The sequence below is a fragment of the Eurytemora carolleeae genome, unplaced genomic scaffold (genome assembly GCF_000591075.1).
Source record: "Eurytemora carolleeae unplaced genomic scaffold, Eaff_2.0 scaffold37, whole genome shotgun sequence".
Lineage (NCBI taxonomy): Eukaryota > Metazoa > Arthropoda > Copepoda > Calanoida > Temoridae > Eurytemora > Eurytemora carolleeae.
In genome coordinates, this window is record NW_019396242.1 from 247251 (window position 1) to 261725 (window position 14475).

General features: G+C 31.9%; 1 protein-coding gene and 1 long non-coding RNA gene across 4 annotated transcripts; both read left to right on the forward strand.

The window, feature by feature from the left end:
• The first annotated feature begins 876 nt into the window (after positions 1 to 876).
• Positions 877 to 2686, forward strand: LOC111699146 (uncharacterized). Its single transcript, XR_002764692.1, has 3 exons — positions 877 to 1238; positions 1860 to 1986; positions 2400 to 2686. It is a non-coding gene; the product is annotated as an uncharacterized LOC111699146 (long non-coding RNA).
• Positions 2687 to 4507: 1821 nt separating this feature from the next.
• Positions 4508 to 14457, forward strand: LOC111699142 (histone-lysine N-methyltransferase SETD7). Of its 3 annotated transcripts, none has more exons than XM_023469728.1 (15): positions 4509 to 4613; positions 4679 to 4749; positions 4802 to 4846; positions 5288 to 5361; positions 5885 to 6005; positions 6305 to 6390; positions 7945 to 7986; positions 8537 to 8670; positions 9330 to 9392; positions 10038 to 10128; positions 10833 to 10863; positions 11190 to 11292; positions 11577 to 11737; positions 12186 to 12304; positions 13994 to 14457. In XM_023469728.1, the coding sequence occupies exons 1-15, from the start codon at positions 4562 to 4564 to the stop codon at positions 14109 to 14111; spliced, it is 1311 nt and encodes a 436-aa protein (XP_023325496.1). In that variant the 5' UTR covers positions 4509 to 4561; the 3' UTR covers positions 14112 to 14457. The 3 variants fall into 3 exon arrangements, with proteins under 3 accessions (XP_023325498.1, XP_023325496.1, XP_023325497.1); XM_023469729.1 differs by lacking the exon at positions 13994 to 14457 and adding an exon at positions 12801 to 12867; XM_023469730.1 differs by lacking the exons at positions 12186 to 12304; positions 13994 to 14457 and having other exon boundaries at positions 4508 to 4613; positions 11513 to 11605.
• Positions 14458 to 14475: the final 18 nt, after the last annotated feature.

The following is a 14475-nucleotide window of genomic DNA, read 5'->3' on the forward strand; positions in this document are numbered from 1 at the left end:
TAAATAGCCCATTTTTTAATATAGACTCTCAATGACACCCAGAATACACTAAAAACAGAGAAAAAAATTACTCAAGTTTTTGATGCCAAAACAAAGTGTCAAAAATTGGATTTTTTGATTTTTTATGTTTATGTTTATGTCCAAGGAGGCCGGAGATCAGAGCCGACTGAGGTCACTTTTCAGAGGTTCTAAGTCTCAGGAAAGAGATTTTGACAATCGGACTTCATTTCCAGCTCCTAGGCAATTAAATGAGTCTACATTCAAAAATTCAACCAGCTGCTAATAAAATTTATATAGATATTACAAAATGTCTTACTTTTTACGGTTCTTTGAAAAATTTGGGTTTTTTGTTGTTAAATTCTATAAAGTAAAAAAGTTTGCAAAAGATGTCCATAAAACATTAAAAGTTACATTTTGAAAAGCCTTTGACCATACCATTAAAAAATTTGAAAACATTTTGCAAATTTTAATAATTAATATGGACATAATTTGCAAAGTTTCTTTGCAAAACTTGTCCAATCTGCTTTCCAATAGGCTTTCCAAAAAGCTAGAAATTATCAAAATCTGACAACTTCTTTCACAGTTCCTAGGTTTTATTTTTAAGATTTATTTTATCACAAAAACAAGATTTTGTAATAAATGCATTTATATTTTACCTGTAACTAGCTCATGCTTCTATTTATATTTCAGTTCAAATCAAAATTTGATAAGCCACGGGGTCGGGTTCAGGATCCATGCTTTCAGATCTGACACAGTGACCCTGTTAGGAAAGGATTTATAAATATACTTTGATATATTTTAGCAATTTACTCAAAAACAAGCAATCAAGAAATAAAGTTATTTTTCCTGATTTTATATATCCCATTATACAGATATTACTACAGAATAACAATCTCCAGCCAGCATGCTGAGAGGGCTGGAACCTCAGTGTTCCAATTGATGAAAAATTAAAGGAGTGTGCTGTACTGCTCTCAATATATACTATGCTGTGTTTCTCTGTATTTTACTACTCTTACTATGTGTTGCGATATACTTCCTGTACTTTTATAATACTCTGATTTTTTCCCCGTGTATATAGTTTTCTTTCTTTTCGAGATATCTTCTAACTGTTGAACCAGGAAGGAATGACTGAGAACGTTGAAGTGCTGGTGGCGTAACACGTGGTGGATGAGGGATTGGACAAGAAAGAGCAGAAGGGCCACCTGGTGAACGTGATGGACCTGGTTGGGAATACGGATGTAAGTATATATGGAAGCAAGTACGGTTACTCAAGAACCTAAGTTTTTTTTTCATCTAACATTTGAAACTTAAATTATTAGAGTTTTGAAATTAAGTTTTTTTACACTATACAGTTAGTAGATGTATGTGTCCAGTAAATACATACTATACGGTAGATATATACAAAAACATTCTTCAAAATTATTGACAAACTATCATAAAATGTTAACCAGTAAGAGTAAAATTTCTGATATAACTGCAGTGCTTGCGATTAAATTATTAAATTTTGATTCAGATACGGATCAGGTCATTAGTTTAAGATTCACTGAAAGTTTTTAACGACGCAAAATTTAAATTTTTTTTTCTTATTTTTTTCGCTTATTTTTATGCTAACATTTGATGAACCATTAAGAAAGCAGGAAATTTTCATATTCTCTCTTTTTTAAAAGTTCCGATTTGGGGTTTGAGAGTTAAAAAGTAGCTTTTGCAATTTTTGGTTGATATTTTATTTCTTGGATCCGGATTCATGGATCCCCATACTTTCGCAGATCCAGAACCAGGAAGCCAAAATCTTTCTAAGCACTTATTAACTGAGATGAAAACTGTCTAAATTTTTGTTATTTAACTAGTTTTTTTTGCAGGTTTCTTGTGCAATGTTTGTTTTAAAAGTTTCAAACATAAGCAAGCTTTAAACAGGAATAAGAAATCTTGTGGAGAAGTCGAAGATATGTACGTTTGTTCCATCCTTAACTGTGGAAAATGTTTTGGGTAAGTTATTAAAATTTACAAAAGTCAGGGGTGTATGTTTTTAAAATTTTTTTATCTGAAGTGATGTTTTTCTCTTCTTATTGATACTTTTTACCAAAAAAACAAACATTTATATTCCCCAATTCAGCAAGTAAAATTTTTTTTTTTTAAATGCGTCCTGCTCATGCGTACAATTTTTGGTTCAACATTGAAAGGAATGAGTTTTTGATTAATATATACCCCTGACAGTTGTCTGTACACTTTTCTTATATTTCATAAGGATTTTTATTTTAAACTGTAGATAAATTCGATGACACTTTCAAACAAACATGAAAGGCTTAAAAATGACTAACGTGATATTATATCGAAGATGACACATTAAAAAAATGTAATTACGTTAACAGTCGGAAATTATATAAAGTTTATGTTTTTAGAAGAAGAGATTCTCTAAAACGGCACATAATCACAAATCACAAAGAGGGAGGAGAGGGAGGAACGAAGTTCTCTAAATACACAGAGTTCGTATGTCTTGAGTGCAACAAAGTATTCAAATGTAAATAAGCTTAAACTTTCAAAAAAAAAAAAACAATAAAAACAAAAGTGTTTTTAATGGATAAAATCTCATAAGTAGTAACTCTTACTACTTATATTTGAATGGGTCAAATCATTAAAATGACAATATTTGCTTTTTTAAGTGTTTGAAATAAGAAATAAAAATACTTTTAAAACTTTATTTTTTTTATTAAGAAAATTTTTAAGAAATTGATAAAAAGAATTGATGAAAAGAATTGATAAAAAGAATTGATGAAAAATATAGAATGCACCAAGCCAGTTCCTAAGTTAATGTACCTAGTCACAAGTCAGCAATAATGTGGAAAGGTTCGGTTAAATTCGAGTTTATTTCTGCACATCAAGCCGTATACATTTACACGGATTAAAGGTGTATAAAGAAACATTCATTTTTTCAATAAAAAAATTCTAATTTTTGTCAATAATAAATTTTGATTAGCTTGACAAAATTCAGAGCTAATTGTTAATTTTACAAATATTAAAATATAAATCTGTGTCTTAATTTTGTTTTACTCTCATTTTGTAATAAGAATTCCTTTAGAGAAACATTGAAGAACTTTGAGGATTTTCTAGATATATAGTAAAAGGGACTATAGAGTGCAGACATAATTCTACTATCTTATATTTCAATTTTTAATTGTGGCCTACTGTGAGCATCTTCTCTTTGTACAAATTAATGGAGTTACAAAATCCTATTCAGCTGGCCGGTACAGTACAAAATCCTATACAGCTGGCCATGGTAAAGTACAAAATCCTGTCCAGCTGGCCAGTACAGCACAAAATCCTATCTAGCTGGTTGGTACGGTACAAAACCTATCCAGCTGTCCGGTACGGTACAAAATCCTATCCAGCTGGTCGGTAAAGTACAAAATCCTATACATCTGGCCGGTACGGTACAAAATTCTATCCAGCTGACTGGTACGGTACAAAATCCTATCCAGCTGGCTCGTATGCGTATATATAGCTAACAAATATCTAGTACTAGTACAGCTGTACATTCTTTAAGATTCAGGGTTACCCACAAAAGAATGAGACTGTAAAGACGACTTAAAACTCTCAAAATATGGGTCTACAAATTGTTTATTTAAAAATTTGACAAAGAAAGAAAGAAGTTTTTAGTTGCAGGAAATTATGAATTTAAGGAAACAGACAGCAAAAATTACGTTCAATCGTCTCTGAATACTCATCCTTATTCCTTGTGGGTAACCCTGTATATAATGTTATGCCCGGACCCCAGAAAAGGCAGGGAGGCTTGGCACAACACTTATATGCGTTGTTATATAACTTATATTAACTGTGTTTTCACTGGTCAGTTTTCCGACTATCTAGGACAAGAAAGCTCAGTGTATGCGTATATAAAATGTTATTTAACAATTCTCCGCAAATGCCGAAGACAGCAAATGTAACTGCAACAAACTAGATACAAATGGGAGGGGTAGCAACAAACTACAAAGGGAGGGGGATACATTGATAATTATTATTAAAAATGGGCAATTAAACATATCAATATCTAGGAAAATTTACAAATAGAGAGATATATTTAAATTGTGGTGACGGTCCATTTTCTATAAACCTCAGTCTTTTTTACGCTCAATGAAACAGAGAGGACAATATATCTTAATAAACGTCATAAAAGCTTAAAAATCACAAGATGTTATAAAACACAGAAGATTATATACGTGTAAAAAGTAGAGCCGCAGAGCGTCAAAATTGTATGTATTTATGTTACCAATTAGCTGATCGCTGATTACAAACCGTACTATACTTAATAGAGAGTCGACACAAACATAAAAAATGTCATATTGACGCCCCTGGACTGGGTGACATATCCCTAAGATTAACCGTTTGTGCGAATGAGGTCGTTTAGTGCAGAGTGTTGGATGATTTTGAAAATCCCCGGGCAACGCCGGGTAGCTTCAGATATTATTAATTTTTCAGATGTTATCAATTTTTCAGATATAATCACTTTTTTAGATAAAACGAATTTTCAGATAAAACGAATTTTTCAGATATAATAAAAAAGTAAATGGCAATCACAACTGAGATTAAAGAACATGAAGATAAAACTACAAAAATAGGTAAAAAGATAAAAAAATGTTGTTTCAAGAATTTTTTCAACAATTAAAAAAATATTCTTTTGTAGAGGGGGAGATAAAAAAGTGGTTGGAGAAAATATCAAAAACTTTGGATTTTATCTACAATAACGAACCTGAGGTAAAAATAAATAGTTCCAAACTAAAACTAAAAACTAAACATTTTTCTGTAGGAACTTTCTGTATCTGACGCCCTTTCCGGAAATCCTAAATTTAAGGTAAAAAAAATATCAAATAAATATCGAGTAATAAATTGAGTCTGTGCCAAAATCTCAAATCTACTAATTACTATATCTTTGCAACTTGATGAACTTAGATATTCAAACTAAAATTATTTGATCTAACAGAATTCATAGTTTGAAATATCTAAGGTCTAAAACATTGTGTTGCAAAGATATGAAAATTATGAAACCATCCAAGGAAAATAAACCAGAATGGGATCCCAATATATTTGTTTACAAAAAAGTTTTTTTTTCAGTTTTTTCGGAGGAATAAAAACAAACCTAGTGCTGCTAAAACTGTTAAGATTTAAATATTTTATTTTTTAAAACGGTTTAAATGTTTGCCAAAGTTTTTATTTATTACTATTTAAATTCATACAATCTCATCAATTATTCACAAACCTAATAAAACTAGTTTATTTTATATTTCTGTTGTAGGTTTGTGACCCGTATGGTGCTGTGTATGAACCTCCGTTAAAAGACAAGATTGAATATATAGAAAACTGTTCCAGGAAAACCATAGTACTATTAATTAGAAATTTTAAAAATCAAACCAAATCACCCTTCTCGTTTTTGTACGTTCTGATTAAAATATGCACAAAATATTCATATTTAAATTGCAAAAATTTCTTTTGCGCTATTTTTTTGTATGTTATTGAATTAGACTTTATTTAATTTAATTTTAATTTTAATTTTAATTTTAAATTAAATTTTAATTTTAATTTTAAATTAAATTTTAATTTTAATTTTAATTTTATTTTTTTCATTTTAAATTATGAGTTATTAATCTGTTCAGGTAGTGTAACATAAGTCAAAGGAACTGAACACTTGCCACAAACATAAACTTAATAATCTTGATATCTACATAGCTATCTTTGCAATCTTTTGTTGTAGACCTTTGTAATTTCAAACGTTGACTATTGGAGGTCTTTACTAAAATGTTAAAGATCTACGCTATCAGATTGCGAATATATGGAAATTTCCGGTTTGGTGTAGTCAGGTACAACCCTGAAAACAACCATGGACTATGGTAAGGCCGGAGAAACTTTACGGACAGACCTATATAAAACTGAAGAACGGAGAGGAGATCCAAGCTTTCTGGAGAGGAGGGAGAAGAGAAGGATGGGGAACCATCCTGGGACCAAGGTTTGAACAGGTACACGGATTTCTAGTTCGGAGTAATCCCTCCCTTGTTTCTAGTTCGGAATAATCCCTCTCTGTTTCTAGTTCGGAGTAATCCCTCCCTTGTTTCTAGTTCGTAGTAATCCCTATCTTGTTTCTAGTTCGGAGTAATCCCTATCTTGTTTCTAGTTCGGAGTAATCCCTCCCTTGTTTCTAGTTCAGAGTAACCCATCATTCCTTGTTTCTAGTTCGGAGTAATCCCTTATCTTGTTTCTTGTTCCGAGTAATCTCTATCTTGTTTCTAGTTCGGAGTAATCCCTATCTTGTTTCTAGTTCGGAGTAACCCATCTGACTGGAGAATACAAGGACGGAATATTGTCCGGGCGTGGGAAGATTTTCATGCTAAATGCATCTTTAAGGAAATTCAAGATTATGAAATTATTAAAATTAATATTTTGATTCTTAAAGGCCTTTCCAACCTTTCTAATATTTGCATACTGAACTGTACAGGAAAACCAAAGTATTCTATTTGAGCATGTTTATCAATATGACACACAGCTTTTTCCCATCGCTTACACAATTCCATCCTCTTCCTATCCTATCTCCTTTCAACCCTTTTTGGTGGATTACATGCATATTTCGAGAAAGATATTACAACTTTATTATTTTTAAATTGAATAAAAAACGACCATGATGATCTTGAAGATGTGAAAAATTATATAGGTTTCCTTAATAAAAACGAGCAATAATGATTATCTAGATCCAACAAATATGATGGGTCCCGATTTTTTTTTTGCAAACATTGAGCTTAGAAATACATATCAAAGTGAAAACAATTTCGTATCAAACATTAGAAATTTTACCGGATTAAATGTCCTTAGTTTAAACATTCAAAGTCTGCCATCAACATTTGAGGAATTGAAAATATTTCTTGATAGAATCGAAAAATCAGGAGGTAATGTATCAGTTTTAGTTTTACAAGAACTATGGGATGTCTCTATACCTAACTTATTTTTTATCAAAGCTTTCAAACTATTTACAAATTCACGAAAAACCTCAAAAGGGGGAGGTGTTGCAATATATTGGAAAAAAAATTTGAATCGTAGATACTTGGCTTGGTTAGACAAAATACTTTTAATTGGGTCTTATTACAGATCTAACAAATATTTCAGTATCACTTTGAACCATTTTTTAACGAGTTATTATCTTTCTTAGAAATTTTCAATAACAGTAATTACAAATCCTATATTTTCTCAGACACTAACATAGATCTTCTTAAGCAAAACAATGATGTCAATGAGTATAATATGCATATATTATCTTCAGGCTTGTTCCCTTTAAACTTCGCGGCCTCGCGATTTGTAAATATACAAAGTTTTGCATTTCTAGACCATATTATAACCAATGATAACCCAAAAGATACAAACATTTTCCAAAATATCCAATCCATTTCAGACAAAAATACAATATTTCTACCAATTATTCTTGATTTAAAACACAACGAAAAGGACAACTTGTTTTCGAACATTCCTAGAAAATATGAAAATGTCGTCTTCATTACCAAAAATCCTCGAAATAGGAATAAATGTTTTTAAAAGTAACTCTCAGATCATAACAATTAAAACATATTATGAAATATCAAATATATATAAATGCGGCGAAAGATAATCGATGACTATAGGTTGTAATATCTGAATGATTTGTTTGAAATTAAATTGATTTTTTACGGTCTAAGTCGTATGTTGAAATTTTCTAAATTTATATGGGCGCTAAGTTATTCGGTATTAGACGTCTTTAACAATTTTCTCCTTATAGACGCAACAGATACAAGTAAGATTAGTAGTGATCAAAAGCGCTTTTTTATCGCGTTGAGCCTATACCCCCTTTCATTTTTCGCTTACACTCCCTTTAAGTCGGTTTCCTATTCCAGAGTTTTCTAGTTCGTAATGTTAATTTGAAATCTTGTATTTAAGAGAGGGTTGGTTCCAACATGGATACTTTCATGGTCCTGCCAGGTAAATATTTATTCAAAACAACGACCCTTTATTTCAATCATAAATACAATTCTTTTCAATTAAGGTATTTAAATATTAAACTTGAAATTAGAGATGTGTTTCAAAGGACTCTGAAGTGACTCTCCATTTATAGAGTAGTCTGTCTGATTTACAACCGTACAAAGCGTTGTCTGATTAAACATGAATGAGGTATTAATATTTAAATCTTTAAAATCAAATATTTTCAATTGTGGTTTCTCTACAAAAATAACTTGCGTCTTACTGCTGCAGCTAAAATGGGAAGAAATCATCAGAATTAAACATTTTTAGATAGAAGAAGGCGATATATTTCACATTATTGATCAGATAAAGAAAAAAAGGGTAGCCTTTATAAATATGGCATCTCCCTTCTTTAAATGGATTGTTATTTACAAAACCCTTCAGTAAACCTTTAAATTCGAATGAATGAACACAAAACAGATTATAGGATTTTATGATATAATTTTACAACGACTTTCAATTTTATGAATAGTTCTCTTCGATCTGTCAGTCTATCTCTGATAATATCTAGAGGAGTAACACTGGATGGAAATCTAGATTATATTGGTTGGTATAGAGCTGGAACTCCTGCAGGGTTCACCTGGAAGAAAATACGTGGAGATGGCTGGCTTGTCGGTAACCTGGATAGTACTGGACAGTTTACAGGTAGCTGGAGGCCAACTGGATAGTACAGGACAGTTTACAGGTAGCTGGAGAAAAACTGGATAGTTCAGGACAGTTTAGATATATCTGGAGGTCAACTTGATAGTACAGAACAGTTTGTAGGAAGCTGGAGGTCAACTGGATAGTACAGGATAGTTTACAGGTAGCTGGAGGTCAACTATATATTCCAGACGGTTTATAGATAGCTGGAGGTCAACTAGAGAGTTAATTGGACAGTTTACAGTTACCTAGAGGCCCTCTGGAGAGTACATGACAGTTTACAGGTAACTGGAGGTCAACTAGATAATACAGTACAGTTTACAGGTAGCTGGAGGTCAACTAGATAATACAGGACAGTTTAAAGGTAGCTGGAGGTGAACTTGATATTTCAGGACAGTTAGGAGATAACTGGAGGTCAACCGGATAGTACAGTACAGTTTACCGGTAGCTGGAGGTCAACCGGATAGTACAGTACAATTTACCGGTAGCTGGAGGTCAATTGGAGAGTACAGGAAAATTTACAGGTAGCGGGAGGTCAACTGGAAAGTGCAGGTCAGTTAGAAGATAGCTGGAGGTCAAGTGGATAGTACATAAAAAAAGCTTAATAATAAAGAACACGGATTTAGGAGATAAAAGCATAATTTTATTATTTTATTTTAAAGGAACTGATATTGCTTATCTCTTCCCCGATCTCAAAACTGCTCTGCTGGGAGAATTTATCCAAGGTGAGAAGAAAAAAAATTAAATAATATTTTTCAATAAATGAATTGTATCGGTACTACTCCAAAAACAAAATATCTTCCTGAAGGTTAAAAACAAAGCCAAGATAGCAATTTGTAATTCCTAAAGTTTGTTAAAGCAATTGTGTTCAATGATCTGAGCAATTGCAAGTCCGTTTTTTCCTACTGTACTACACTGTATACAGTGTCCAAAACTTAAGGCAGGGAATCGTTATGAAAACCAGTTTTGAAACCCGGGTTTCCCGAATGGGGTTAGGTAATTTTGTGGATATCAATACTTTTTTATGAAACATTATTTAACTTTAGTTTCTTCATATTCTTCACTCTTTTAAAATTTCTTAAATCAAAATCTACACAAATGTTATGACCCCAAAAAAGAAACTCTGGAGTTTCGTTCAACGATACTCTTTTAAATTTCGGCTCTGAACCCAAAACTTAAGACAGGGTATCGTTATGAAAACCAGTTTTGGAACCAAGGTTTCAGAAATGGGGTTAGGCAGTTTTGTGTTTAGCAATATTTTTATTATGGACTATTATTTTATTTAGTTTGTTTATATTCTCAATTTTTTTCAAATCTTATAAATAAAATCTACACAAATGTTAAGATACTATTTTGAATTTCGGGCCCAGGTGAACTAGTATCTGCGCATCCTGCTGAAATAAACGGTTTCAAATACATCAATGATGTCTTGGTTCCATCCTTTGAGTCAACATCAGATAAGTAAGAATATTTTATTATTTTATTTAGGTACAGCGGGACCCATAAAACTGTGGAATAGAAAAACCACATTTTAGCATATTTCTTTTGTTGGCGTTGAAAATCCCCTAAACAATTACAATTTTTATACTCATTGGACCATTCAAACTCATGATTTAAATCTGAAAGTCGGTTCTCATATATTACAGTCCCACTCTTCTAAGTCTGAAAGTCGGTTCTCATATTTTACAGTCCCACTCTTCTAAAAGTCTGAAAGCGACTGTATAAGCGTGATTTCAAGTGATGGTAATGCCAGATTTACGACTGTACTCTTGAAATCTTGATCTGATCAAAAATGTGGAAAATACCGTCGTTTTCCTGATTCCAAAAATGCTTAACTCTGATAATTTTCCATTTTTTCTTAAAAGCATAAAAATGCAAAAATTACTCATGCAGAGAAGTTACAAATGAAAATAAATCGTTTAAAGCCGAATATTTCTGACAAGTTAGGATATAGTCATCTTTTATTATCTTCTTCCATGAAAATTTGAGTTAAAGAAACAAAAACATGTTTTGAATCTGTGCACATTAAAGGATAAAATTGTCGTTGTAAAGTAAAAAAACCTTTCAAATTCTCTGAAAATAAAAAAATCGTTTTAAGAATATGATAATTTTCTTTTCTTTTATAAAATTAATTTTTTTATATTGAATCTAAATCCCTTTTTCAGGATTTACAAAAGATGGATATCCACAAACAAGGAATCAGTTTATAGTACAATAAAAGCATAAGCATTTTTTTAATTCTTTGATCAAAGATTGTGTATGTGTACTCACAGTACATTGTATTTAAAATTAGCTATCAATAACTTAGACTTGAACATGCCAACCTACAATAAACATGTTTTAGGGTTGACTGTTAAAAGATACAGTTTAAGATTATTTCTGTTATATATATTTTTAGTTTTAAAGAACTGTCTAATGTCTGGCAAAATCCTGTAAGATTTTCGCGTTAGAGGGTGCACTGGCCATATTTTAGTAGAAACTCAGAGTGTAATTTTTAATTTAATAAACTGGTTTTCCTGAAGGATTTTAGCTGTCCATATCACCTAGTTGACCCATACGAATCCAAGGTTGTTACGGTCAAGGCATCAGGGATGGAAGGGGCAGGGGAAGGACTCTTTGCCAAAGGTAAATAGTTTCGTGTTTATTCACTGAAATTCACTATAAAAGTTTTTAATCATGCAATCTATCTAAGAGATAGTGATAAAATATCTATCTATCTAGTTAATATTGATGCTGGAACTATAGTGAGCTACTATAACAGACTAAACTATCTATCTATCTAGTTGATTTTGATGCTGGAACTATAGTGAGCTACTATAACGGACTAAACTATCTATCTATCTAGTTGATATTGATGCTGGAACTACAGTGAGCTACGTTATAACGGGCTAAACCATCTATCTATATAGTTGATATTGATGCTGGAACTATAGTGAGCTACTATAACGGACTAAGGCTCTGTGTTGGTGAAAGTATTGATGGGGAACTGGATGAGACCGGATATGCAATATACCTTGAATCTAATCTAAGGAAGGATAAAGATGCGAAACATCTAGATATACCAACTAAGGTACAATGCAGCGGAATTTTTTTTTTTTTTGTTAATATGGAAAACATTAAATGATAAATAGATAAAATAGAACAAAAATCGTTTTTTGTAGGGATAAATTTGTTCTTGCAGAAAAACTCGGTTTTTTTTTTGCAAAAAGAACAGTGAGAACCAAAAAACTCTGAAGTAGAAAGACGACTTTTAGGCACAAATTATGTTTTAAATGGTCTAACGAATGTGAGACATAACGATGTGCACGTCAACAGACCCATTTCACTAAATAAGTGAAAATATAAGTTATTAGTCAAACTATTTGCTTTGTAACTGCATCAAAACCACTAAAATATTACTTTAATGCCGTCTTCCTTTTGCAGTGTTTTATGGTTCTCAATGTAGATTCTTTAAATCTTATTTTTTGCAAAGAAATCCCAATAAGTTGAAGAGTTGAAAAATAATATTAATATATTAGTATCAGAGCTGTAAAACCTACACCGCCTCATTAGCACACAAACTAAACCATAGTTTTAATCCAAACTGTGCATGGGATAATGCAGAACATCCTGTACATGGACTTGTACCAGCTGTCAGGTAAATCAACTGTATTTGTTTGCGTATATTTTGTAAATTTTTAACAAAAAAAGACCAGAAAAATTTTAAAATATAAAAAGTTTTTTAAGTTGTCGATATCTTTAAAACGTCTTAATGAAGTTCTAAGAAATTATATGATTACTACAATGTACACTGTACAGTGTACAGAACACAGTGTACAGCACCTTTGAACCTGTACATGATAACTACTATGTACACTGTACAGAACCCTTGAACCTAAACATTATTACTAATATGTACACTGTACAGTACCCTTGAACATGTAAATAATATCTACTATGTACACTGTACAGGACCCTTAAATCTGTACATAATTACTAATTAGAACACTGTACAATGTAAATCCTTGCACATATAAATAATATCTACTATGTACACGTACTGTACAGGATCCTTACACATGTACATAATTACTAATATGAACACAGTACAGGACCCTTTAATCTGTACATAATTACTACTGTACACTGTACAGGACCCTTAAACCTGTACATAATAACTACTATGTACACTGTACAGGACCCTAAAATCTGTACATAATTACTGCTATGTAGACAGTACAGGACCCTTGAACCTGTGCATAATTACTACTATTTACACTGTACAGGACGCTTGAACCTGTACATAAAATCTACTATGTACACTATACAGGAACCTTGAACCTGTATATAATATCTATTGAGTACACTGTCAAGGAACCTTGAACCTGTACATAATTACAAATATGAATACTTTACAGGAATCTTGAACCTGTATTTGATATTTGCTATGTACACTGTACAGGACCCTTGCAAATGTACATAATTACCACAGTACACTGTACAGGACCCTTAAACCTGTACATAATAACTACTATGTACACTGTACAGGACCCTTAAATCTGTACATAATTACTACTATTTATACTATACAAGACCCTGGAACCTTTACATATTATCTACAATGTACACTGTACAGGAACCTTGAACCTGTATGTAATATCTACTATGTACACTGTACAGGAACCTTGAACCTGTATATAATATCTACTATGTACACTGTACAGAAACCTTGAACCTGTATATAATATCTATTATGTACACTGTACAGGACCCTTGAACCTGTATGTAATATCTACTATCTACACTGTACAGGACCCTTGAACCTGTACATAATATCTACTGTGTACACTGTTCATGACACTTGAACTTGTACATAATATCTTCTATGTACGCTGTACAGGACCCTTGAACCTGTACATAATAAGTGCTATGCACACTGTACACTGTACAGGACAATTGAACTTGTACATAATATCTACTATGTACACTGTACAGAAACCTTGAACCTGTATATAATATTTACTATGTACACTGTATAGGACCCTTGAACCTGTATATAATATCTACTATTTACACTGTATAGGACCCTTGAACCTGTATATAATATCTACTATGTACACTGTACAGGACCCTTGAACCTGTATTTACTATCTACTATATACACTGTACAGGACCCTTGAACCTGTCTGTAATATTTACTATGTACACTGTACAGGACCTTTAAACCTGTTTTTAATATTTACTATGTACACTGTACAGGACCGTTGAACCTGTACATACTATTTATTATGTACACTGTACAGGAACCTTAAACCTGTACATAATATTTATTATGTACACTGTACAGGACCCTTAAACCTGTTCAAGCTGGTGATGAGCTAACTATCCACTATAACCTGGATATGGAGAAAGCTTCTGAATGGTATAAAGACGAATGGGAGAGACACAGTCTTCTTTATCTCTAAATCTCGGATTCTAAGATACAGGGTGTCCCATAAAATATGACGGTTTAGGGACGACTAAAAGGTCGTCGTTTATCGAAAAAAAATCGCACTTTATTAAAAGCTTTAATACAAATGTTGTCATTTAACAGCTACCATGGATTGAAGACGACCTTCGTGTCGTCCTTCAAATGTCATGTTTATTGAGACACCCTGTATAAAATATTTTGATGAAGGAACATGTTTTAGTTTTAACTTTTGTGATAATCATTTAATAACAATATAAAAGAAAGAACACCTTTTCTAAACTATAGATAATTATGATAAAAATGTTAATCTCTGGTCGGTATTTACAATAATTATGAAAATATACAAAAAATAAAAAAAA

Coding starts and splice junctions, on each gene's coding strand:
- LOC111699142 (XM_023469728.1), top strand. CDS start 4,562: ATGGCAATCACAACTGAGATTAAAGAACATGAAGATAAAACTACAAAA. Junction 4,750..4,801: donor TCTACAATAACGAACCTGAG/GTAAAAATAAAT, acceptor ATTTTTCTGTAG/GAACTTTCTGTATCTGACGC. Junction 7,987..8,536: donor TACTTTCATGGTCCTGCCAG/GTAAATATTTAT, acceptor GATAATATCTAG/AGGAGTAACACTGGATGGAA.